The 26,700-nt window shown below is 57.0% G+C and overlaps 2 protein-coding genes across 3 annotated transcripts in view; one reads left to right on the top strand and one right to left on the bottom strand.

Moving 5' to 3' along the window:
- TMEM104 (transmembrane protein 104) overlaps positions 1–8,551 on the top strand; it is a 44,122-nt gene extending 35,571 nt beyond the window's left edge. For both annotated transcript variants that reach the window (XM_062639812.1, XM_062639813.1), the window contains exon 10: positions 5,067–8,551. In XM_062639812.1, coding sequence (XP_062495796.1) covers positions 5,067–5,827 — 761 coding nt within the window. In that variant the 3' untranslated portion in view covers positions 5,828–8,551. The remainder of the gene's footprint in view (positions 1–5,066) is intronic.
- A 3,149-nt stretch (positions 8,552–11,700) lies between these two features.
- On the bottom strand, positions 11,701–26,407 carry GRIN2C (glutamate ionotropic receptor NMDA type subunit 2C). Its single transcript, XM_062639791.1, has 13 exons — positions 25,889–26,407; positions 21,551–21,974; positions 19,278–19,873; positions 18,748–18,862; positions 17,880–18,091; positions 17,620–17,788; positions 17,124–17,277; positions 15,799–15,924; positions 15,492–15,721; positions 15,154–15,314; positions 14,484–14,671; positions 13,737–13,969; positions 11,701–13,380 (listed from the first exon to the last, which is right to left on the bottom strand). Exons 2-13 carry the CDS (start codon positions 21,956–21,958, stop codon positions 12,040–12,042), a joined length of 3,933 nt encoding a protein of 1,310 aa, XP_062495775.1. The 5' UTR covers positions 21,959–21,974; positions 25,889–26,407; the 3' UTR covers positions 11,701–12,039.
- Positions 26,408–26,700: the final 293 nt, after the last annotated feature.

Raw genomic sequence — 26,700 nt, forward strand, 5'->3', positions numbered from 1 at the left:
CAGCTTCAGAATTGAAGTGGGATCTTAAACTTACTCGAAACACTGATGGATAGAGATGCAGAAGGTAGGACTGTCTTGACATGATGTTGTGCTGAAGCATGTACAGAGCAGATGCCCTCCTTTCATGCCTCTTCTCCTGAAAGAGCTGCCTAACATTAAACTAAATGAGATCTGTTCCTCTGTTTAAGAGTATTTTGGCTTGATGGAGAATCGGGATCAAGATTAAGGTAGGGGAGATCTTCGTCTTCCCAAAGAGAATGGGCTTAGGAAGCTCATGAAAACCTCCTCCCTGGGATCCATCATGCCTCCTAATGTATGAAGCGGGAAGCAAGTGGCATGTGTTGTGAAGGGGTAATTCATTATCATTATTTCCTGGCATGCTGATGCTCTGCTTCAACAAGAAAGGTCTGTCACAGCGTCAGGCACACTGATGGATGGCCCTGCCACAGCCGTGTCAGCAGCACAGCCCACTGCTTAAACAAATGCCTGTGGATGGGGGTAGAGAGCAGCCGGGCCTGGGCTGCTCTGCTGATACAGCATGGCTGTGGTGCTCACTGCTGCCTCTCCAGCCCTGGGGATGTTCTCCCCAGTTGTGCCTTGTGGAAGGAAGAATGAGAGTAGGGACCGAGTTGGAGAAGATGTGACTCGAGGTTTGGTGCAATTCCTCTGTCTCTTAACATACAAGGTGCTTGTCACATAACCTTTGTTCTGTTTTCTTCCGTATGTCTTTTACTCATCCCTAGTTCATGTCTCCCTGATGCTTTCTAGAGCCATTAAAACCATCCTTGTTTTAACTGGGAGCAATGCTTTGAAGGTTGAAGTTCACCGGTGAACCTGGGAGGCAACATCTGTCTTTGATAATAGAGACGTTATCCAATGCCACAGTCCTGCAGAACCTCACCTCTGAGCTTGCTTCCCCCTTGCCAAGCCACCTCTTTCCAAGTTCCTCCCTGTTCCCTACTGTGGCTCAGTTCAGGATCTTCTCCATTATTTTCTACATGCCATCAGAGAGACTGAAGTGGGGCACCAAGTCATGCATCTCAAAGCCATAGTGCCTTGCCAGCGATGCAAGGGAGGGTTAAACCAGGAATTCATTCTGAGCATCAATTCTTCCAGGAACCTATCATGACTGGGGAAAATAATGTGTTCTAGCCTTGGGCTTCTCTCCTGCCTTGCAATAGCCTTTCTGCAGAGATGAAGTTCAGGTATAGACCAGCATTTTCTCATTTACAAAGGTGTTAGCTCTGACTCTGCAAAACAATAGTTAATCTTAAAATGGCTAAATGATCTCCAGTGCTCTTGTGCAGCCTTATTATGCTTCTATCAAAGTTCACCAAAATGTATGCTTTAATATCCCCAGGCTCCCATATTTCCCAAGGTGTTCTTATTAGGATGTGTGCTCATCCATATTCATCCTTCTTCCACCTGCAAGAACCAGAGCAGAGCTGCCTTATCTCTGAATCAACATCTCCTGAGTCAAGCAGGACAGGCAGCAATAGCTGCCTCCAAGGGCTTGCACTGTCAGTGAGAAGAGCCAGTGTTTGATCCTTAAAGAGTGACAGGAGAGGTCTGTAGGTGATGAGATTCATCACAGCATTTCCTCTATGACATACCCCTCTCTATTTTCTTTCCAGTCTCACTTACATCCTTCAGTAAAAATGATGCTCAAACATCTAGAGGAGAGATGGTGGGACCAGCAGTGTCCCCTGTGCCTCGCTGACTGCTAAGCCCATCTGTGGTGTGTGGGTTTGGAGTAGGTCTGGCACTGGTGAAAAATCAGGACCAGCAAAACCCTCGACAGTCTTTAAGCACTTGTATAAAGGTTTAAAGGTATAAATAAAGGTTTTAAACACAATTTTCATGTAACTTACTAACAATCCGTGGTTGCATTGCTGTCCACCTCGCTTTGTACCTATTGGTCATGGTATCTGAAGGTGTTTCATCCCTGAGCATCTTGCTTATATCCTGCCATGTGTGTAGAGGAGCAGATCAAGGCTTATTTTATGAACCCATGTCTGACTTCACCAGGGTCCTTGTGGTGCAGGAACGCTGTGGGCCGGCCAGTGTGGCAACTGGAAGTGACTTGAAAGAGCACGGTGTAACCCTACCTTCAGCCTGCTGTCCCAGGTAGAGGAGGACGCACGCAGGAGCTTTGCATGTGCCTGAGGATCCTGCGCTGCCTCTTGTCTGCCTGAAGCTGCCTGTCAGTCAGCATCTGTCATCTTCTTTTCATCTTGATTTATCACCTGGCATAACTGGGTTTCAGAGTTTCACTTTGGGGCTCGTCTCCTCCCAGGGACAGGCAGATAAATCTGGCATGCAAATGTCTCAGCTCTCTGGTTCCCTATTGCAAGGAGTGAGAGAAAACACAGCCATTGGGGCAGGGCTCCTGTTGTCTTCTCTGAGGCTGGAATTGAGCAGGGGAGGATTCCAAGTTTACCCAGCACCACGCATCTCATGCAGAGGCTCATGCAGAGCACCAGTGCAGGGGGAGCACAGCCTTGCTGGAAACAGTGCTAGTTTCGATCTTAGTATTCATAGAATCAAAATGGTTTGGGTTAGAAGGGACCTTAAAGCTCATTCAGTTCCACCCCCTGCCATAGGCAGGGGCACTTGCCACTAGATTCGATCTTCACACGTTGTAACTTTAATACATTTAATTTCTGAAAGAACCAGTTAAAGGAAAGATTATGAATTCCAGCTGCTTAAGCCAAAAATCCATAGGAATTCTGTTCTCTCAGTGCTCCCTGTCAGAGAGAGCAGAGGAGAGCCTGGGTGTCTCTAACCGAGGAGATGCTCAGAGGACAGGGCCCCAGCCTGCACGTTCCCCTGCACTGGTCCTGTTAGTGCTGCTGTGGAAATCAGGGCTTTGAGCCAGTGGTGAGTCTGGGAAATGGAAGTAGGTGACTCCTCACTCTGCTGAGCAGAGGAGGTAGAGATTTACTGTGTGCGGGGGAAGAGGTGCAAGACTTGTGCAGTTACACCTAGTCCAGGTACAGGACCAGCTCAGGACTGGGCTGCAGAGGATGACCATGTCTCCCAAGTGGGAAGAAAAGGAACGGTCTCATTATTTCATCTTGTATTTCCAAAGCTGGTTTTCTGATTGCTCTGGGCACTTTCTCCTGTTCCTTGTAGCCTGTGCAGCCCCAGGGAGTGCAGCCAATGTCACATCACCTGGAGCACAGTTCTTCCCAGCTATTTTGCTGTAACACATACGCTGGCAAGCATCTCCCCTCCAGGGAGCAATAGAGGAGGTACAACAACTGTACCTGTGCTCACAGTGCCCCTCACTTGCTGACTTGAGTGAAGGCGAGGGGAACTGCACAGCCCCAGAGCAATGAGCTGATGTTTTTCCATAGCCCTCTGTGACTGCTCTAGGGGAAGTAAATAGAGCTCAGCATGCCCAAAGTGGCTTCGCTCTTGTGATGCCACAAAGGAATGGATGTATTGTCATCAGCCCAGCACTAGTGGAGAGCTGTTAGACTTGCCCTGTCACTGGGGACAGTTGGAAGTGAGAAGTTTCCTGAGGCAGCATGAGATGAAATGCAGAGTGTGGCTCAGCACAGAGCTGCTGCTTGCTATGGGAAGGAAAGGATTGCTGAGAGATGAGAAATAGGGTTTTGGAGAGTGCTGAGAGGCGATGTTCAGTTTGGGTTAATCTGGTCTCGCTGGGGACAGAAGAAGCAGCATTTGTACACTGGTCTGGAGCTATCTTCCCTACTCCTGTCCCTGGCAGGGTCTCCCATACCCACCCAGCTGTGTCAGGCAGAGCAGCATTTGGCACAGAGCAAGCCAGTGTCCTGGTAACCCCATGGCCAGGCTCACAGCACTGGTGGCCACCCTCCTGTGGGCTCTGTGCTGCTCTGTTTAAGTCCTCTGTATTTATCTTTATGACATTAAAGTTGCCCATAGAAGGAGTCATCTCAGCATTTTGCTGTTCTTTTTGTTACCTGATAATTCACAGCTCTGCTCTGATGCCTCAAACCAGCGCAGGAGACAGCTCTGTGCAAGCCGCAGTGGCCCATCCATTGCCAGCACCAGGCTGTAAATCTTGCTGCTTGCTGCCCTGCCCGGTAGGGTTTGTTCCCCTGTTCCTTGTTAACTCCAGCAGCTGATGATCATCTTTCCCAGGTTGATGTGATTTCTGTGACACCGGAATTAGTTTGCTGCTGGTTTTATGTGCCATGCTAGGGATAACAGGCGAGCAATAACTGCTGCTGGCTCAAATTGCCACCAGCAGAGTAAATAAGGGCATTAGACCAATCTCCTCGATTCCTTTTTCTCCACAGCACATTGCTTTTCTGTGATAAGCTTCGTAAAACGTCGTTAGGCCTTTTCCTGACATAAGTGAGGGGCAGACTTGGTGCCTTAGAAGTGATGAATTTTAATCGCAGTCTTTCAGTGCTGCTTTAGTCCCTTCCAGACTGGCTTCTGCACCCTGGGATTAACTACAGACAGCCTGTTCCTCCTGCCTGGGAAACGGGTGGCTGGTTCTTGCTCTATCAAGCCTGACACATCACAGGGACAGGCAAAGCTTGGCGGTAGCTGCTGCTCCGTTGCATTGGCCTCTGTACATAGGTGAGGGTTTGGAAGCATTAGTCCAGTTGCAGACATTAAAGAGTATTAGTGGGTTGACTGCAGCCAGCTTTAATCTTTTCTTCCTTTAGAGGTCAAAGCTCACACATCTCTAAGCCATTTTCAAATGGTGATATTTAGCCAAGGTGTGTTGGCAGAAGTATCTATGGACCGAGACCCATGACGGTGATGGACTTGTTAGCGTCCCACTTCCAAAGGGCCCAGAGCAACTGTTTGCTATCCAGGTGGGAGGGTGAGTCCCTGTGGGAAGAAGACTGGAGGGAGATGCCTGCCAAAGGCCCATTTCCCTATCTGCTGACTAGCACGTGGTGATTAATTCCCATGTACCTTGGCTTTGATGTACAGCCTTCCCCAGAGATAAGGAGATGCTCTTGTGGAGCAGGAGAGAGAGCTGGTGCCGGTGCTGGTGGGAGGAGGATCATGGGGAGTGCAGACCTGGGCTTGACCTCAAACCTTCTCTCTCCCTCCAGCTTTCATCCTCATGATTATTCTGGCTCTCATCCGCATCAGCAGAGGCCAAGCTGAAGGTCACCCATCCGTGGCCCAGCTCTCGGGCATCCGCAATCTCTTTGGGGTGTGCGTCTACTCCTTCATGTGCCAGCACTCTCTGCCATCCCTCATCACCCCCATCTCCACGAAGAAACATGTCAACAAGCTCGTGCTGCTCGATTACATCCTGATCCTGGCTTTCTACAGCCTCCTGTCGTTCACTGCCATTTACTGCTTCCGCAACAACACCCTCATGGACATGTACACGCTCAACTTCACCAACTGTGAGATCATCAACGTTGCCTTCATTCGCTACTTCCTGGGCCTCTTCCCAGTCTTCACCATCAGCACCAACTTCCCCATCATCGCAGTGACCCTGCGCAACAACTGGAAGACTCTTTTCCACAGGGAAGGGGGGACCTACCCGTGGGTGGTGGATAGGATTGTCTTTCCTGCCATCACGCTCATTCCCCCAGTGCTGGTGGCTTTCTGCACCCACGATCTGGAGTCCTTGGTGGGGATCACAGGAGCTTATGCTGGGAATGGGATCCAGTACCTCATTCCGGCTTTCCTCGCGTACTGCAGTCGCAAGGACACGCAGCTGGTCTTTGGCAGTGGGACAGTTAACAAACACCTCTCCCCTTTCCGACACACCTTCTGGATTGTGTTTGTGCTCATATGGGGCTTCTCTTGCTTTGTGTTTGTGACTGCAAACATTGTCCTGAGCGAGTCCAAACTCTGATGTGGGGGTAGCAGCGCGCTCCCTCCCCGGCTCCACAGACATTTCAGCTCCCCCTCTGCAGCTGTGGAATGGGGGAGAGGCATCATGAAGGGAAGTTTCCAGGCTGTGGGGTTGGTGATGAGGGTTAGCCCTGAACACAGACTCTCTCCACTCCATTTGGAGCGTGGATGGAGTGGACTCAGCCTTGTTACAGTCCTGGTTCTCACACCCTGCTGTTCAACGCCGTGGGGCTGAGCCCTTGGCAGCCTGCACCATTAACCAGTGTCCAGCCAGTTCTGCCTTCAGCTCTGTTGGAGCATCACTGTTGAAGCTCTCTGTGTGCTGCAGGTCTCGGCACACAGGAGAGCAGACAGCCTTGGCTGCTCACTGCACCTATCAGCACAATGTCCCTTCTCCCAGAGGCATGGATGTGCTGGGCAGAACCCCCAGGAGTTTGGCAGAACCAAGCCTCTTCTTTCAAACCAACCTCCTGTGCTGGTTGATGGGAGAAGTGAGGGTGGGAGGAGATCTAATTCAGAAGGAATTAATTGTGCTTTCTGTTACATTTTCTTTTCCTAGAGGCATTAACCGGTTTGTGCACCATGGATTGCTGGGGTCTGGGATCTCTTGCTGGTTTCCCAAGCCCAGGAGTTTACATTCACACTTCTCACCCTGTTCTCTGCTGTGGCAACCCCAGTTGGACCCCAAAGCAATGCCCCTACGTGCAGGGATACAGCTTTTCCTCTCTGGAGAGGAAACTGCAGCCTTGCTTCCCTCAGCTCCTGCATGCAGACCCCTTGCACGGAGCTGGTAGGACCAGCCAGCCCCTACCTCCAGTGGTGAGGATTCCTGCGGGCTGGAGTTCCTGTGGCTAATTACCCAGTCTGGACACGTGTGAGGCCTTCAGGGGCTCTGGCTGTGCACACTGATGCGTTTCCAGCCTCCTGTGCTGGGTAATTAGCCTTGAAACAAGGTGGGTGTTAACTCAAGGGAATGGGCTGGTGCCAGGAGGCAGCGGCAGTGCCTCCAGCCTGCAGGAGCACAGATCCCAGATGCTGAAACCCTGCTGGAACTGGGCTTGAATCCCCTTTCTTTTCCTTCAACACAGGGCTAAGGTGGGCTTTGGGCTGGTCCTGTTCAGTTCCTCTGAGAACTGGGCTGCCTGTTACCTACGGCAGCCAGTGCTTTAGGTAAGTGTCTGCTCTTAAGTAACTCTAACAGAGCACAGTGACACAGCCCTGGGTGCTGTGCTCTGAGGCCCTTGGGCAAAGATCTTTGGGCTTTCCTAACAAAAGGAAGAACTTCAAAAGAAGTTTCCACCTAAAATACTTTAAGCCTCCCCCCCTTATTAAAGCAGGTTCAAAGCCAGGTGCATGTCGCTTATGTTAGATCCTCTTGCCCTCTGCACTTGCTGCAGTATTAAGTGTCTCCACTCGCTAAAGCAAGCTTTGAACTGCAGCTCTTTTTAATCAAGCTCTGTTTTCAAGTAGGACTTTCTGGTTTCCATATGACCTGAAGTGCTCCTCCTGTGGGAATATGCAAGTACCTGGAGCTGTATAAAAACACTTCATGGCTTTTAAAGCAAAACCCTGCACCTCTTGAGCCTGAGCACCGCTACTGTGTCCTTGCTGAGCTGCTTGGAGAGGATCCTGGGGGACTGCTTGCCTCCTCTCCAGCTTGATCCTAAGCATTGGCAGCGACTTTAAACATCCCCAAGTGCTGCGGGGAAGCTGCTGGGGCATCTTCAGTGCCAAGTGAACAAGTTATTTCCAGGTAGCTGGTGGTGGTGTCTCAGGAAGAAGGAGGCTGGAGAGCAGATCCATGGGGCAGCATTGCTGGGAGGCACCTGCCAGGCAGCTGAGAGGAATGTAGTGCTGATGAAATGAGCCTTTGGAGAGCTGGCGAGGCTGCAGGAGGGCACAGATGTGGGTGATGGGGGGGGGCTGAGGCTTTGCGAGGCACTTGGCTCTGCCTTCATCCCTGCAAGCGCCCATCGCAGTCTCTTCCCTCCACATTTCATTGCCAGCCAGAGAATGGGGCTGTGCTCTGTTATTTCATCTCTCATCCTCCCTTCGCCTTGGTCTCCCTCCCTTCCTGTCCCTCTATTATCAGGCTGCATTGCCTGGGGTAGGAGAAGGGAGACAGCAAATCCACCCTCTCTCCTGCATCTCTTCGTGTTAAAGATGTGCCTTTGCTTACTAGCCTGGGTGACCCCCTCTCCTCCTCAGCACGGTGGTGGCAGGGATTTCTAAGGGGCCTTACCTCTAGGAACTGCTTGAATCCAGGTTTTGGATGCAGTGGCACGGTGAGGGCTCACATCCTGCTCCCAGCCCTTGCCGTGGTACCTTAGTGAGGAGTCTGGTCCTCACGAGCACCAGTGCTTTCTTAAACAAATAACCCGCTGTCCTTGCACAAATATATCCAAGGAATTGGGGCGATGAAGGGAAAGAAGCTCTGTGGCAGAGAGACCATTCTTCATATCAGATGTGACATAGCAATGCCTTAAAAATGACTGGAGAAAGAGGGAAGGGGATGGCTCAGCAGAGCCAGCGCTGTCCAGGGGGACACTGGGTGACCTCGGCGCAGGGCAGGAGCTCCCCCTTCTCCCCCATCATGAAAGTGTGGTTTTATTTGGCCATTATCAACACTAACACTCGATTATCACCGAGTCTCACGTGATGCTTGTCCTGACTGTAATTAGTTCTTCAAAAATGGGATTAAACCCAATAAAACATGCATTATACATCTGGTTTCGTGTGGATGCTTTTCCCACCCCTTTCCTTCTCTGGTGCATGCACTGAGCAGCTATTCCCAGAGGGAGCAGCCATGACGGATGGTGCTGCAGGCCAAGGGGAAATGACAAGCAGAGAGGCTAATGGAGACCCTCGCCTCTTCTCTATTAGCCTCCTGCAACTCTGGGTGATAGCTGCAAACTCAATTAAAACATCTGTACTTTCCCCTTCTCAATTACGGCTCCTTACACTTAAACCCTAACAAATTGAATCGCTCCACTGCCTCGGGCTGCAAAAGGCAGATTTCTGCCAACAAATTTATTATCACCATAAAGCGCAGTGTGATTTATGGTAAAATATTAAACCAGGGCTTTATGGTGGAAATAAACACTTTTCTGCTGTGATTCTCTCAAAGGGCCTCACAAGCAGCAGAGGATCGCGGGGATTGGGCTGTAAATCTGAGACCAAACTGGTATCGGGGATGGATTCGCAAGAGCAATGGCCAGGGAAGGAAAAATGCAACCATGGAGCCTGACAGGCAGGGTTGGACAAGGGCTGGGCATCACCAAGGGGCTGTGTGTCAATTGGGGGGGTTTTGCTCTTTATAAGTTTATAGGAAGATGCTCCCCACCTTTCCCAACGTGGGTTTGGGCAGTCAGGTCCTGAGCCCAGAAGCTATCAGCATCTGCTGGCCCCTTATTGCACTTCCCTGGCCCTTTGCGATTTAACCACCTCTACATGCCTTCGCCCAAGCCACCATCTCCCCATAGGATTCCTTGCCATTGAAATCCTCTTCCCCATGGCTGATCATGCTGGCCTGCCTTGTCCCCCCCTTTCCTCAGCAGATGGATGTTGTGATGTGGTTCTGGGCTGCCTCATCTAGTTGAAGATGTCCCTGCTCACTGGGACCAGATGAGCTTTGAGGATCCCTTCCAACCCAAACCATTCTATGATGATTCTATGATGCTGAGCAATGAGGGCAGTGAAAACAATCCATGCCATGGAGGTGCTGAAGCTGCAGAGGCTGTTGGCAGATGGAGGGACATTGCCTGTGTCCCCAGGCAGGGCTGAGCCCTGCAAGCAGTGGCCAGCATTGAGCTGACTGTATTTCCCTATGCACATAACCAGCAGCATCCCAGGGCGGCCCCGGTGCCGGAGCTGCTGGATTAAAAAGTGATTGATTAGACAATTTCACCCAAAAGAAATATCCCTCAGTGCCTCTTAAGCCCTAAACTACCCAGCCCCTGTGTTGGAAAGCCTGGTCAGAGGGTGCTTCCAGGCTGCTGCTTCCTTGCGGATTCAACCCTGGTGCTCCCTGGGGTGAGGGGATGCTGCAGGAGCAGCTCAGCCCTTCCTTGGTCCATAGGGGGGTGATGCAGCTCCAACCGGCTCTGGGATGCTCATTCCCCTGTGCCCCATTGAGCTCCATTCCCAACAGTGATTATCACTCGGGAATGGGAGAAAACTGCTGTATTCCATCCCCTTTATCATGTAAAGATGATTATGCAGATGCCACCCTGGCAGCTGGGGACAGGGACACCCAGGACAGCCCTGGCCTTACAGTGGGTGCTGACACCCATCCCCATGGAGCATCCCCAGCACCCCCATGTCCCCTGTCCCTCACTGCCCCCAGCTTCCTGCAGCAAAGCCTTCAATAAAACATGAGGCAAAAACCATTTGGCCTCTGCTGAGTCACTGGGGACATCACTAATTAATTTAAAGTGTGGGTTGGGAATTATATATATATAAATATATTTCTTCCCTCCCTTTTCAGCTCTCTTTTGTTCTCCCAGCCCCAACGCTGTCTCAGGCTTGACCCCAAAGGTGCAGCTGTATGTGCTGGTGTCCTTGGGTCAGAAAGCCGCAGGTTTTGGGGGGTAAAAGCTCCCTAGGCCACATTAAAGCCTCCTGGGGACCAGTCTGTCACCCCCTGGGGGCATCCAGGCACCCAGATAGGCAGATCTGCCCCAGGTAAATGGGTGCCATTCCCTGGGGCAGCCGTGCGAGGATCCATTCCCTTGCTTTCAGCCAGGGTTACTTGTTTCTTTCCTTTATTTATACACCAGCCCCTCTCTCCTCGGCGCGAGGCTGCAGAGGGGCTGCCAAAGCAATTAAGAGACAATTTCAATGATAAATAAAGGAATTAAAGTGCCAGCACCCGCGTGTGATGGAGCCAGGCTGGGGGATGGGGAGGGAACGGGCTGGATTTAACCCCAGACAGATGGATGGACACACACACACACGGTGCCAAAGCTTTCACACGTGGCCAGGCCCTTCCTGACCTCCCTGGGGCTTTGCAGCCATCCCTGGGGCAGGGATGGGTGTCCTGGAGCAGATCCTGCCATGGGCCCCTTGTTGTCACCAGCCCCAGCTGCTTGGTGGCTGCTGCAACCCCAGAGCTGCTTTGAAATAGGGGAAATGATGGAGCTTTGGAGCAGCTTGCTGGGGAGATGTTCATCCAGGCGGGTGATGCTGAACCAGCTGGGAGGAGAGGACGAGGGCTGCCATCTCCATGAGCAGCTTTGCATCACCCCGGCATGGCCCTGGGATGGGGCTGGTACCACTCGGCAAAGCCAAGGCTGCTGCTCCCCCAAACCCTCTGCCCTGCTCTGACAGCTTCCCACCAGCCCAGCAGGGAAAGGGCTGTGTCAGACATGTACATCAAAAGAAGAATTAACCCCAGCTCATCCCCTGTGCCTGATTTACAGCTCCATCAGCCCTGGGAATGTGGGAGGAATTGTTTTCCCTTCCTCTTTCCCAACCACACATCCCTGCTGGGCTGCTGGTTTGCAGCCATGGGAGCATCACTCTTTGACCTGAGCTCACAGCCATCTGTGGCCAGCACCCCAGTACCTGAGCAGGGTGCAGTGACTCCGGCTTCAGTGCTTGGCTTCAGTCTCAGCACTGACTGATGCTCCCTCTGGGCAGTTGCCACCAGCGTGATGAGCCTGTGCCAGGGCTAAGCAGTAAAGGGACATGAGCAAGAAGAGGTGCACAGGACAGAGGGTAAAGCCAAAGGCAGCTCTGGGAACGGAGCCTTGGGCGACACGGTCTAGTGTGAGGTGTCCCTGCCCATGGCAGGGGGTTGGAACTGGATGATCTTAAGGTCCTTTCCAACCCAAACCATTCTGTGATCGCTGGAGGATGGACAAAGGGTCCTCAGCCGGCTGAAAATGTCTCTTTAATGACCTGCAAATGGTGTTTCAAGTCCTTTGAATGAACCCAAATGACGGCAACACGGTGGCAATGAGTTCAGTGTCCCCGATGCCATTCCTGCCTGCGGGAAGCGCCCAATCCAGCGTGTGCCAGTCCCTGCCAGGCTCCTCTGACCCCCCCCACCTCAAAGCGCACGGGACCCGCCGAGCCGCTTGGAGCATCCCGCTACCGTTGCTGCAGGATCCCGGGAGGCAGGAGCCCCGGCCGGGAGCCGCTGGCTGGCCCATGGGGACCCCCCGGGCCCAGGGCAGGCAGAGGGGTGCGCGCACCCCCCTGTCCCCCCCATCACACCTCCGACTCCAGGCTGGAGACCCGCCGCCAGGCCCCGCCGGCGCAGGGACTCATCACCCCGCGGCACAACGGCTCCCTCCGCTCGGTCCCCGCTGCCCGCAGCAAGGCCGGCTCCCCCCCGCGCCCCCCGCAATCTCGGCACCCGCCGTCCCAGCGCCCCGAGCCCCGTCCACAGCCCACCGGCACCCTGGGGTGCTCGCGGGGTGGGGGGGACCCCCGCGAGCGGTGCCCCCGGTGCAGGCTGGGGTAGGAGTTCATGCAGGTGCCGGTGGCGCGGGGGGGCTGCCGGCAGGCTTCCCGGTAGGACGGCAGCCCGGCGGCGGGGGAGCGCGGTGCCAGCCGGCCCGGGGGCTGCGAGCAGCGGGAGCCGCAGTTGGAGCCGGGCTCGGCTTCGGGGAAGAGGTCGGGGATGCCGGTGCATGGGGAGGTGGGAGCAGCCCCGCAGCGGCGCAGAGCCCCCGGGCACCGCTTCCCGCCCCGCTCCCCGCCCGCCCGACGGTTCGGCTTCTCCCGCTCCATCGCTGCGGCATCCGGCTCGCCCCTGGCTCTGCGAGTCCTGGCGGCTTTGGGGAAGGCTCCGTGAGGGCAGGACGGCGGCGGGAAGGGGCTGCCCAGCTCCTGCCTCTTCTCTGCGGCTGAGAGCAGCCAGGGCAGCGTCCCCGAGCCCCCCTGGCCCCCGTCCCCCTGCAGCCGGGGCGGGTTCTGCAGCCCCGATGGCCGCTTGTGCTCCCTGTAGATGTCCGGTGGTGGGAGGTCCCTGGGGGATGTAGGGGGCGGCAGGGGAGCCCCGATATGGTTCCCCACCAACATCTGCTCCCCAAAATCCTCCCTTGGGGATGTCTTAACCGGGACATGGGGGACACCCGGGAGGGCTCCATCCCCTGCACAGCCCCCCCGAAACTTCAGGGGGTGCAGGAGGCGGGGGACGTGCTTGTTCGTCCCTCTCCACTTCTCCTCCCTGGGCAGCCGGGAGTCCACGGGGATGGGCTGCGGTAGCGGCAGCCCCAGGGGAGCACCCATGGGTGCGTAGGCTCTCTCCAACCTCTCAGGGGCAGAGGAAGGGGCCCGGTGAGTGCTGGTGCTGTTCTGCACCACGAGCTGGGGTGTCCTCAGGGAGAAGGTGGTCTGGAGGCGCTCGCTGCGGCTGCTCCAGTCCTCGATGGTGCGGGTGGCGTGCTCCAGCGAGCTGCCCACGCTGGCCGTCGACACCATCTCCTTGGCCGCCTGCAGCATCTTCAGCACGTTGGCCTGCGCCGAGCTGGCGGTGACATCGGGTGTGGGCGCCCGCCCAGGGCTCACCAGAGACTGCACCCCGTTGAAGCAGCTGTAGATGCCCTATGGAGAGAACAAGGGACACCCCAACGTCAGCAGGGTCATGCACCAACCCTGCCGAGCTGAGACGTCGTGCTGAGATGTCTTGATGGCACCGATGTGCCCTCCTCAGCATCCCCAGCACTGCCAGGGAGGTGACATCATCCTCCAGCACTCCTTTCCCCCTGGATGCTGGTACGGATGTGGGGTCATTCCCAGGGCTAAGCCCTTTCCACAAACCCTGCCTTTTCTCCCCAACCAAGAGCTCACATCATCACAAACATCTCCAGTCCCTCCCCTATGGGTCAAAGGGGTGATGCTTATCCCCGTGACTTCATAGGAGGACATTTGGGCCCCTCAAGATCATCAGCATCACTCACCCTGCTGATGGCCAAGAGGAAGTCGAGCTTGTGGGACTTGGGGACAGAGTGACGCAGCTTCCAGTAGACGAGGTGCTCCCAAGCAAAGACCAGCAGGCTCAGCCCCATGGCCACCAGCAGCATGTAGAACACCCCGGCCATGTTGTCAATGTCCAGCTTGCTGCTCATCACCTCGTTCTTCTCATTCTGGCAAATCCCAGACAGCCAAACTGTCTCCAGCTTCTGGGTCTCACCTGGGGCCAGACGTGAACAGTGGTGGGAGAGGTGAAAACACCCATCCCTGGGCATCATCTCCCCAAGCACAGCCCATGCCCTTTCTCACCCCACCATGGCTGGAGAAGGAGAAAGCCATCCCCAAGTCCCTGGAGGTGTTATCACCTAATCCTTGCTGCTGCCTTTGGCCTGAGCATCCCACCAGTCACTCATCCTCCTCTGCCCTCTGTCCCATGCCAGCCAGCCACGCACACTGTCCCCTCCCCAGGCTTCTCCTGACCCTCTGCTTTAGTACATGGCCATCTCCAGGATGAGGAGGGACTCCAGAGGGAATGTTCCCCCCCAGCACGAGGCTGGAGAGACGCTGCTGGGTTTAATATCCCCTGAAAGTAGCTGGTGGAGAACGTCCTTTGGCAGCATCCCCCAAGGAGCTGTGGAAGCTGCACAGGGCCTGGGCACCAAAGCCCTGGTCCCTGGGTTGATCTGGGGTGATGATGAGGACGGGGCTAATGAGCATCTCGCCCGGGTACCCACCGTCCCCCAGGAACTGGAGCAGGGCCAGGTCAATGGCCCGCTTCCAACGTGAGTCCTTCTGCAGGGCGATGCCATAGCCCGTGGTGGCAAACACCTTCCCGCTGCCGATGGTCACCAGCTTGCAGCCCTCGTCCTTGCCCGCCATGTAGTTGAGCACCGCCGCATCATAGATGAAGGCATCCAGTTTCCTGCACCACCAATGGGAGGAAGAGTGAGGGGGGGGGTGAAGGCTGGAAGACCTTTTGGGGGACTGTGCCTCTTTTGGGGGAGCTCTACCCCATTGGGATTGCTGTGGCCTGTCTGGAAGGGTTGTGTCCTCTTTGGGGGCCTCTGCCCCAGCTTGGAGAGAAGCACCCAACTTGGGCAGCTGTGTCCCATGTGGGGGGAGCTGCAGGAAGCTGTACCCATCTGCAGGGGGTTGTACCCTCTTTGGGGGGGCCTATACCTCATGCAGGGAAGCTACACAGAGCTATACTCCATCTGGGAGAGCTGTGCCCATCCTGGGGAGCCCATATCTCACTTATGGGGGGCTATACCCCAGTTGAGAAAGCCCTACCCCATTTGGGACTACCATAGCCCAAGGAGCCTGGTTCATTTGGGGGTCCTGTATTCCATGTGAAGGAGCTGTATTCCAGCTCTGGGAGCCATGCCCCGTTTGGAGGAGCCATACCCCATTTTGAGGCTGGTGAGGGCATCCTCCACGGAGCGCTGGTTGTACTTCACCATGTGGGTGTGCATGTCAGGGTAGTTGCTGCGGATGTTCCTCTCGGTGCTGCCGTTGGGGACGGTGCCGAAGCGGAAAGGGGGGTACTGCTCCTGCGGCTTCTGAAACTGCAATGGGGAGCCCCAAAGAGCAGCATCACACAGTGTCCATGTCCCTGCCTTGTCCCCCTTCCCCACAGCCATCCACAAACCCATGCCCAGCAGTGATGTGCGCATGCCCCCAGGTTCATTCCACCCCAAAAACCCTATTATTTTGCAGCGATTCCACCCCAATTCCATCCCCACCTTCCTGTCGCTCAGCCCCGACACCGTGTCGATGTACTGCTCCTGGATCATGAAGGCAGCCAGGTTGGCGGTGTAGCTGGCGAGGAAGATGACGGCGAAGAAGGCCCAGATGAGCACCATGATCTTGCTGGTGGTGCCCTTGGGGTTCTCGATGGGCACGGAGTTGTTGAAGACCAGAGCCCACAGCAGCCACACTGACTTGCCGATGGTGAAGGTGGGACCTCCAGGCCCTGCAAGGACAAAGGGACCGCAGTCATCCTGGATGGGAATGAGCCCCCCTGCCCATCTGCCACCTCTCCCAACTCACTTTTGCCACTGGTGAGGTTCTGGTTGTAGCCAACGGGGCTGAAATACTCAAACACGAAGACGGTGACGGCCACCACAGTGAGGCACATCACGAACATCATGACCCACACGGCCGGGCTGTACGGCTCTGCAAGGCAAGCAGGACTCCATCAGCCCCCCAGGACACCCCACAGCCCCCTGGGGACCCCCAGAGCCTGCCCTGGTGAATGGGACTCCTGAATATTGCCCCTCCTCAAAGAAGGCAGTGTCGTGGCCAAGCAGATCCATAGGGCATCAGGATGGAAGGGGGATGCTGTGAGAAGTGGGGATGCAGCCATGCTTCCCTGCGTAAGGAAAATCAGGCTTTCAGCAGCGGGGAGATGCTAATGAGAAGCTGCCCATCTCCAGGTTCAGCAGCAGGAGGGTTTCCCATGGGATCATGGGTTTCATCCATATGGGACCAGCCCCGCTGGAGCTGAGGGTGGGCAGCAGGTTCCTGCCTGCCTGGGATGAGCTGGGACGGTGCAGCAGGAGCGCTGGGGCTGCAGCCGAGCCCTCCACATGCAGCCACCGAGGTCCATTTGTCAGCGTGTCCTTTGCTGTCAGGGAGGAGAAGCCTCCCCTGATGGGGATGCAGCTCATTAGCAGGAGAGGCAGGGAACCACGGGCCCCAGCCCTGCCGACCCGGGGCAGGATGCTCCGTGTGTCCCCTCCGTGAAGGTGACCCCTGCTCCAAGGGGAAGGTCGGCATGGGGAGGGACAGGAAGGGGAAGATGTGCCCCATGCCCTATAGCATCCCTGGTACCCACATCCTCCCTATGCAGAAGCCTGGCTGCGGCTAAGCTGCCACCACCGTGCCCTTGCCGGGAGCCTCAAACCCTGCTCGAGCACTGAGGCTGAGTTTTGTGGTGACCTTGGCCAGTCTCCTCCTTCCCAGGCTGCAGCTTTGCTCTTTGAAAGCGCGTTTAATAGAACTTTGAGCTCTGGTTTCCTACCCCTGCCTTAACCACGAGCTCCAGTGACGGTGGTACAAAAGGGGTCCCCACAAGCAGAGCTCAGAGGTAGCAGATCCTCTCCTTGCCTCCCCTACGTCCCCATCCTCCCTCCAGCACACAGGTAATGAAGGGGAGGAAACCACCGATCCCAGCCTCTATAATAAAAGGATTATTCAGGCAACGGGAGGAGGAAGCCCCAGAGGCAGCAGCATAATCCCCTTCCCTCCTGATTTAAGCTTTTTTTACTTAAAAGTTATTAAACCGAAGCAATATTTCCAATTTGCATGTCTCAGAAGGCATGGGATGAGCCTGCAGACAGAGACACACACAGACAAGGGGACATGGGGCTCACCCAGGAAGGCAGAGGGGGACACGGTGCCGTTGCTCCGGGCCACCATGACGCTGATGCCGGTCTCCACAAAGGGCACGGAGAAGTCCACGATCTCGGAGCGCTCCTCGTTGATGGTGAGGGAGCCGATGGCCATGTCCGCGCGCTTGTAGTACACCTGCAGAAGGGGCAGAGGGTCTTGGGACGGGCAGAGGGACGCAGGCCACCTTCCACCAGGCGTTGCCTCATCTCCAGCATTGCCAGCCTTAACCTTTGTCTTTTAAAACAATGCATTAGGTTCTGAACTGCCCAGTGACCCAAACACAGTGTCAATGTTTAGCTGACTCCATCCCCATGTGCTCCACAAAGCCTTGCCCACAAGCTCATCCCGAGCCCAGAGCCCCACCGCAGACACCCTGACCCCATCTCCATCAGGAAAACCCAAGAGTAGGGCAAACCCCAAGTGAGTGTTGCCCCCCAGAGAGGCCAAAGGTGGGTTCCAAGCTATTCCCACCCTTACCTCACCAATCATGCCGTTCCAGACCCCGCGGACGATCTTGCCGTGTTTGCCGTTGGTCACTAGATAAAGGTCGTAGGAGAACTTCACCGTCTTGGCCAGCTTCTTCAGGATGTCGATACAGAAGCCCTTGCAGCACAGCTTGGTGTAGGGATCCACAAGGCCATCAACACTGAAACCACACCAGGAGAGACGGATCGGACCAACCAAAGAAGCTCAGTGCCCCCATGGATGCGACGGGGAGCTCCGTCCTCACTGCTCACCTCTGGGAGGAGTTGGTCTGCTTGCGGCACGGCACGGTGTTGCGCACGCAGACCCCGGTGCTGGGGTCCGTGTTCTCCACTATGACAAAGGGTCTCTCCTCCAGCGTGGCCACCGTGAGGTGGCGGTTATCAACCACGGGCTGTAGGAAGGAGCCGTAGCGGGGCCACACCGGGTACTTCATGTGGATGATGCCTTTCTCCCACTTGCCCACCTGGGAGAGTGCACATCACCCTGGTGAGGGGCTATGGGGGTCATACAAGGTTCCGTGTCCATCCTCCCCATGCTTTTGAGGCTCATTTGTCCTGGCACACCATTAGGTTCAGCCATAGAATCAACCAAGTTGGAAAAGACCTTTAAGATCATCAAGCCCAACCATTACCCCATCACTGCCAAGGCCACCACTAACTCATGTCACTAAGGGCCTCATCTACATGGTTTTTGAACACCATGGTGAGACCCAGCTCAGCATCCCCACACAATCACTGACCATGGGGTGAGCTGTTTCTCCTTGGCCCCCAAGTACCAGGCTTAGGTGAGCACAAACCTGCCCGATTTTCACCCAAAATACTTTTAAATTAGGAATAAACCCCTCTCTGCACAGCTTGTTTCAGGTCGAGGTGTTTGGCTGCTGCTCTCCAGAGGTGGGCAGCTGCATTTTGGCCTCTTCTGGAACTTTCCAGCCAAATTGCAGGCAAAATCCCCGGTTCTTGATGGAGCTTTAGTGTCACAACCCCCACCATGCCACCATGGGTACCCGCCATTGGATAACCTGTCCCATATTGGGATCCCAGCCTGTGCATGGCCCCAGGTTCATGCTGCCCGGCCACCCCAAATGATGTGCCCATGCTGGGGGGGCTGGGCTCCTACCATCTCCCAGAGCCGGTGCTGGTTGAGCGAGATCACCACCATGGTGGGCCTGACCAAGTAGCCGCCTTCATTGAAGGAGAAGTCCCTGTGCTCCCACGTCACGTTGAGGAGGTGCCTGGTGAGACACAGAGCCAATAAGCCCCTGATTGCCACGGGTCCCACCTAGAGACATGGGGCTGAGAGCTAGGAACCAGGTTTAGCCCCTATGAAAGAGGCAGCAGGGAGCTGGAGAAAGCCCTGCCAGCAAGGAGGCACCAAGGATGGATCACTGTAGGGTTGAGGTTGGACAGATTAGTCCTGAGGTGCCACATCTGCACTGCAGAGCAGAGCTGTGAAGCCCCTCTCAGATCCCCATAGCTCCTGGAGGACAGAGGAGCACGGGAAAAGGCAAGGGAAAACCAGCCAAGGGGTGTGCACCACCAGCTCACAGTGAGCATCATCATCCCCCTGCCCACCAGCTCCATCCTCCTCCTCCCCTTCTCCTTCCATTTCCCCATTCCCCACTCATCCCAGTGTGTCCCAGGCCTTACTGGTAGAAGCTGTTGTTGGTGGCGGTGGTCCCGGCAGGAGCCCGGCAGTCCCGTCCCACTGCCGGGAGGTAGCCATGGGCCCGGAAGAAGCTGGCAGCCCCCGTGGCAATGATGGCCACCCCATCCCGCACCTTCTGCCGCAGGCTCAGCTTCCAGCTCTCCGTCACCACGCTGATGAGGCCAACGGGGAAGGAGGCGGGCGGCACCTCCATGTTGCCCACTGCCAAGCTGGGCACGATCCAGACATAGCCTGGCCCCACGAGCCCGGCTTGCTCCGCCATGGTGAAGAGGTACTCGGCCTCCTCTCGAGAGCAGTAGACGATGAGGACCTGGGCATCGACCTGGCGCAGGAGCCGCTGCGTCCTGGAGCTGCTCCGCTCCTGGCTCATCTCGAAGGTGAGCACCTCTTGCAGCTCCCAGCCGAAGTAGCTGGCTTCCGTGAAGGAGCGGATGACTTCCAGGAAGATGTTGTAGCCTGGGTAGAGGCTGGTGATGACGGCAAAGGAGCCCCAGTCGTATTCCTCCAGCACCTTGAAGATCACCTGGATCTGCTGCTCGATGGAGACACCCAACTGAAGGAATGCCGAGCCGGGCTCCTGCAGGAGGAGAAGGGGTCAAGCGCTGCTCCATGGTTCAGGTCCGTGGACCATGGTCCAGGCCCGTTTTCTCCATGGAAACCATGGTCCAGGGTCTCTTGCACCTATGCAAGCTACCTTGAATTTGCCATCATGAAGGGTTTGAGGGAGCCATGAACTGGCATGGTCCATGGGCTGGAGACACCCAGAATGGGATTGATCCAAGGAACTGCATCCCATGGAAAGGCTCAAGCTCTATGACCTCTCCTTCATCTCTGTTTGTCAACCAAAACCTCATCCATCCTCCAAAGGAGACCAGCAACTTCTCCTTAAACGGGTGGAGGGAGGGGGGCAAAGCCTCTGCCAGGAGTGTAAACCCCATCACAGTTCCAACTCACTGCTTGCTACCAGAGCCTATGAGGCTCCTTCCCTCCCACCCCACCTCCCCCACCATCTGGCCTCTCATTAGCAAATCTTAATTGATCTGATTCTGTCTTAAATGATTCAGTGAGCGGCATTTGCAGAAGGTCGTGTGCAGGCAGTGGGGTTCCACCGCTCAGACCCCCCCCATCTCCAGAGAAGTAGTTTTCCCAACGGGGATGGTGGTTCCACCACATGGGAATGGGAGACGCAGGAGACCTCAGATCAATGGGAAGAGGAGGGGGAGGTTGAGCCTTCAGACAGGTCCCTCCACTGACCCCAAAATACCCAAACCCTGGAGAAAGCTGCAGGAAAGCATCCAGACCTCAGCAAAACCATGGCTATTTTTCCATTGCCTGGGGCTTCACTTGGGTCCACTGCACCCACCTCAACTCATCGCATCCACCCAAGCCTGCTGCACCTACCCAGGTCCATTGCACCCACCTTAGTCCCCTGCACCCAGCCGCCACCCAGGCACAATGAGCAGCATCTCAGGCTGGTCCAGGAGCACCAGGCAGTGCAGGAAGGGGGTTTAGACCCCAAAACCTCTGCGCCATCAGAGCATAAACCCAGTGCCCCAAGGAGAAGCAGAATCTCCAGCCCAGGGGCTGCTGCCATGGAAGGAACCAGCACCAGGACCCCTCCAGTGCTGAGGGTAAGAGGAGCAACCAAGAGGATATAACCCAAATCCCCTCCCCAGGAGAGCTGTGCCACAGACCATCGCTGCCTGCCCAGCACCCTCCAGCTCTCGCTGCCACCAACACCTCCCAGCAGGCAGGTGACAGTGACAGTGCCTGATGCCAGCAGGCAGCAGAGAAGCCAAAGATCCTGCTTGGGCCTGTGGGGTGCCTGAGATGGGCACCGGAGCTGAGAGAGGCTTCTCCATGTCACCAGTCCAGCCACCGCAGGGCTGGATCCAACCCCAGTGATGTGGGGAAGGAGGAGGACGGGGATGTGCCAACCCTGCCACTGCCCTGGCAGCCCCAGTGTCACAATCATGGTGTGCACAGCAGGAGGGGATGGGAAGCAGGACACCAGGGAAGGCCCCTCCACAGGGCACTGAAGTTCTCTCCCATGTCCCATCAATTGGGCCCCTCTTTGAAGGCTCCCCCATGTCCCACCACGCTGCTGCAGCCACTGCCTGATCCTGCCTGTGAGCCCTCACGATGCAGCCCAGCAGCTCCTCTGCCTCCAGCATCTCACATCCCACATCCACCCCTCTCTAATCACCCATTTCTCCCACCCCACAGCACAAGCAACCCACAGCAGATGCCTCACCTTGGGGGTCAGGACCACAGCAGACCCCCCGCTGATGCTGATGACGGGGACCTGGGTCTGGGAGGAGATGAAGTCCAGGATCTGGGCCACAGCCTCCGTGCCGACGTTGTCCTCGAAGACGATGCCGTGGATCTTGTGTCTGGTGAGGATGTCGCAGACCTGGGTGAGGAGGCTGCTGGGGTTGGTGTTGTTGACGATGACGGTGATGGGGTGGATCTCCAGGGGCATGTCCAGGAAGCTCTGGGGACTCAGGCGGGTGCGAACGTGCAGGGGGTAGGAGGTGCCCCCAAACACCACGGCCACGTTGACCACCGGCTCCTCGAGGCCCGGCAGCAGGAGGTCCGAGAAGGCAGCCGAGCAGCCCAGCACCATGGACAGTAGCAGAGCGTGCGCCGGCCCTCTGCCCATGTCCACCACCGCGTCCCTGCCGGGATGGGACACAGCCCCTTACATCCGGATGCCCACCAGCACCCTGCTCACCCCAGCCCTCCCCGGCACCCGGGGCAGAAGCAGGACGAAAGGGGGACCCTCATCCTTTGAAGGTTGGATGTGGTGGAGGAATGACCACAGGGTTGTACCCACCGCTACCACCAAGTACCAACCCTTCCCAGCTGCTCCTCTCTATCCACCTCTTCCCCATCCCACCACCACCGTCCCCCTCCCAGTGCCATCACCCTCTCCAAAAGCCACCACTTGCTGCAATGCTCCTTATCGCCCCTTCAGCCAGGGATGGAGGCAGCAGCGAGAGGTGACAGGAGGAGCTCGCAGCTCCCTGTGCCTCTCTCCACAGCTCACAGCCACTTTCAATATTTAAAGGCTTTGCCCTTGAGAGATGTTTCAGTTTTGCAACCCCCATGTTGGGGTTTTGCAAACCACAGTCAGCGAGGCAGCCAGTCCTCTGCCTGCCCCCTGCCCATCACCCTGCTCCAGTCCCAAATCCCAGCCTAACTGCCCACCTGGCCCCTTATCTCCCAAGTTTCCCCCTTCAGACACTATCCTGCTGCTTTTCCCTCTTCTTGACTATATTTGTCCTGGTGCCTGCCCACCTGGGACACCAACCACACTGCATCTGTGCTGGCGGCCCCCAGAGCCAGGCTCTGAGGGGGTGTTTGGTCATGTCCCCCCACCACCAGGTCCCTAATTCCTCACTGACTGTGGCTGCCAGCTGCAGGCGGGTGATAGTCAGCGGTGGGTGACACATCCCTGCTCACAGCAATGCATCCCTGTGCTGGAGCTCATCCCTTGTCAGAGCCCAACAGCAAAACCAACCCACAGTGAGACCTGCAGCCAGGAGCATCCAAGTCCCTCTGAGCCCCATTGTCCCCAAAAGCCAGCACCCCAGTGCCATGCTGAGCAGTGGGGACAGGGATAAGCAGCCCTCTGCGGTGGCACCAGCAACATCCATGCAGCAAGATGCCAGCTGGTGCTCAGAAACGTCACTTGCAATTAGAAGCTGCTGTTGCTTAACACATCCTCGGTACGGCCAGAGGAGCCCCTTACCAAGTCCCAGATGGTTTTGGGCTCTGGGATGCCCCAGGTACCTGCACCCCAGCACTGATCCATGCCGCAGTGATGGACATCCCCTCAGCGCACTGTGCCAGCATGTTGGACTAAAAATGCAAGAAATAAACCCAAGGACTGGGCACCCTGCAAGAGAGCTCTGCAAGACGTAGATCTGAGCACCAGGGCCGTCCCTCTGCAAAGACAGGGGACACAAGCCCCCATGTCCCCCTTTTGTATCCGATGGGTACCACAAGGGCTCAGGCACCCAACCAGGCACCAGCGCTCACCAGGCAGCACCTCATTCAACCACACGGGTTTCAGCAGGGGCTCATCGGCCCCCAGCACCCACCAGCACCCAGGGGGGGTTCACGCTGCCTGGCTGCATCCCCCTCCCTGCCCCATACCACAGCTGGCCGAGCCGCAGGAGCCACGAGGCCACAGCGATGGCCACAGCCATCTCCCTTGGCTGGAGCGGGTGACGGGTGAGTCATGCCATGCTGGCAGCGTCCCACGCTCCGGCACGGCCAGCTCAGTGGCACGGCGGCCCGCGCCGCCTGCTCCTCGTTGCGAATTCCCAAGTATTTTTAGTCCCGTGATAAATAATTCATCGGGAATCCGGCATCAGCCATACCCGAGCAGAGAGGAAGGGGAGCAACGCGCCACCCAAAACAAACAGAGCTGCTCTCCCGGCAGCTCTGCCAGTCTGAGCCCTCCTCAAGGACGTTTAAATATACTCCGAGCCCTGATCGGGTTTACTTGTGCCAGCCGTGGCACTTCACCCATCCCATGCCTTCATCCTCTTCTTCCTCAACTGGGGATCCTCTTCTAGCACCAAGTAACAACCCCTCCTGAGGGGTTGACCACTGCCACCAAAGGGGCTGCTCTGCTCCTGGCTGCAACTGGGAACAGGGTTGAGCAAACTGGTTTCCCCCTGGACCAAGCCGCAGGTGGAAAGCATCCCCATCCCTCACAATGGAAGAGTGACGGCAGGAGGGCATGGGCATAACCCATCGCTCAGGGATCCCATTGCTGGGACAACCAGGGGAATGGATTTCCATCTTTCCCAGGAATCCGATGCCACCGGCCAGAGCTGAGCTGCTTGCTGCAGCCAGGGGAGGATGGAGGGGTTTGGGGCCAGTGAGCCCGCAGCTGGCAGGGGCTCCATGCACGGGTCAGAGCCAGGGCTGCTCCAATATGGCTGGATTTAGGATGCAAAGAGCAGACGGCTACTCCAGCCGAGCCAACTCTGCGCTTCCAGCATGGATTTTTCCCAGAACAAGCTAGAGGGGTGCAGGGAAATGTGGGGTTTTGGGGGGTGAGGGCACAGAAGGCAAATGGCAGGTAAGTGGTGAAGGCAAAGGAGGAACCGAGCCCATCCCTGCGCTACTGCCAGAGCTCCTGGGCTCAGCACAAGGCAGCAAAGCCCCCATGGACTTTAAACAAAATCCAACCCCTTGCAGCAAGCACTGCGGAATTTGGGAAAAGGCCTTCCCAAAAGGGAGGGTTTCCAGCCAGGCCAAGGGACAGCGGACAGGCTGGAGCAGGAGGAAGGTGGCCCTGGGCAATGCTGCCTCCCAACAGCCTCCCCAGGCACCAGAGGAGACCCCCAGGGCTGCTCCATGGCTTTGGCACTTGGGTTTTGTTGCATCGAGGCAGTTTTGAGCAGCTTAACCCCTTTCCTAGGCACAGCTTCACCTGATGGACCACTCACAGAAACCTCCTTCTTAAAGCACTGATCCAGCCCATACCTCCTATCACCCTCTGAAACGACATTTTAATGCAACAGGGAAAGTTTGCTCTTAATGTTAAACCTCCTTTTTCCATCCATCCATCCATCCATCCATCCATCCATCCATCCATCCATCCATCCATCCACCAAACAACCCATACCTCTCTCCCCTGCTCTGAGAGGGAGAGAGCTCATGCAGATATTTTGACCTCAGGAAAGGAAGTGAAAACATCCCACAATGCAAAATACCCTTCCAGAAAGAGAAACCTTATCCCCCAAAACAGCCTCTGAGCCTGAAGCCACAGGGAAGGCGCAGCCTGCGCCAGGGGAGGGGGAGCTGCTGCCGATGGATGGAGCAAACCCAAATGTGATGGGAACCGTGTGAGGAGGACAGGGAGCACCAGGAGGAACACAGGGTTGTGCCAGGGCTCGTCATTGACCCGATGGGGACACCCCTGCGGAGCAAGGACACCCCGATGGAGCTCCCAAAAAGGAGGAAAAGCACCAACAGCCCCCCCCACCCCTCCAAAGACAACTCGTCGCCATCCCTGTCTCCACGCAAGGGGGATGACTCGGGAGGGAGAAGCACTCAGCCCCCGGCAAACACCGTCTCCTTTCAACCTTCATCTGCCACCACCCAGCATCGCCCTCCTCTTCCTCGCCCGCGCCTCCGACAGCAACAGTTGCGGGCTGGGGGCTGCGGGCTGGGGCGAGGGCCCCGCACACGCACGCACCGAAACGCAGCTTAGAAAGGTCGAATATGGATTAACCGAAAATAAACGCCAAGTGTCCTGCCTGCCGCTGGGTTACGCAAGGTGGAGAGGGGGGGGACGACAGGGCTGGTGGCACCCAGGGGGGTCTCCCCTCTTTTTCCTGCCTCCCACCCCCCCCAAAACCCTCCCCAGTTCAGAGCCCAGAGAATTAAGGCTCATCCCCATCCCCTGCCTGGACGGGGAGCGGGAGCTCGCGGGGATGGGGATGCAGGAGGATGCTGAGGGAGAGGGAAGCAGCCAGGAGACCCCCCCAGAACCCCCTACCCCGTCCCTAAAAGTTACTGGCGGTGGTGCCGGGGCGGCGGCAGAGCCCGTCGGGGGCCCGGTACTTACGAGACCGCCGCTGCTCGGTGCCTACATCCCCCGCGGCTCCGGCGGGGCTGCGCGTCCCACCGCGGGCTCTGCTCTTCCCAGCGCTCTCCTCCTCCGGGGCAGCCCCCGGGGGCAGGGTCGGGCCCCGCAGCGGCTGCCGGGGGGGTCCAGCGGCCGCCGTCGGTCCCGGCTCGTCCTTGGCGGCGGCGGCGGCGGCTCTGCAGCGGCGGCTGGAGGTAGGGACGGGAGCGAGGGAAGGAGGGAGCGGAGCGGGTGCGCACGGGGGGGGGCCCGGTGGCAGCAGGTGTCTCGGCGGCCGCTGGGCCCCGGCAGCCATGTCCGTCCCCCCCAGCCCCGGTACCGGCGGGGCTGGCTGCTGGCCGGGGGAAGGACAGGACGCGCGTCCTCCCGCTTCGCCGCAACTTCGGGGCTGGCCGCCAGCCCCGGGGAGGGGACGGCGGGGGAACGACAGGGGGACGGGCAGAGCCTCCCTGCCCGCCTCCCCCGGCACCCAGCGCTGGGGAGGGCGGGGGACAATAAACCCACCCCTTCCCTCGCCCTCCTGCTCGAAACCCACCGCGCAACGGCACAGCCCCCCCAGCCCAAGGAAGAGCTGGAGGAGCGCAAGCGGCTGCGGTTGGACTCACGCCCCACACCCCCACACCCCCCCCCCCGGGTATATTCCAGCCCTTTGCTAACTGAACCCATGGGGACTGGGCAGCCCCGCTGCCCCCCTTTCAGCGTAGGGCAGCCCCAGGGTCCCCATCGGTAACAGCGAGAAGGGGGGTGACACGGGGCAAAGCCCCCGCAGACAGCAGCATCCTCCAGCTGTC

Source organism: Pezoporus occidentalis, unplaced genomic scaffold, assembly GCF_034315485.1.
Source record: "Pezoporus occidentalis ecotype Australia unplaced genomic scaffold, CSIRO_AGI_Poc_V1 ctg62, whole genome shotgun sequence".
NCBI lineage: Eukaryota > Metazoa > Chordata > Aves > Psittaciformes > Psittacidae > Pezoporus > Pezoporus occidentalis.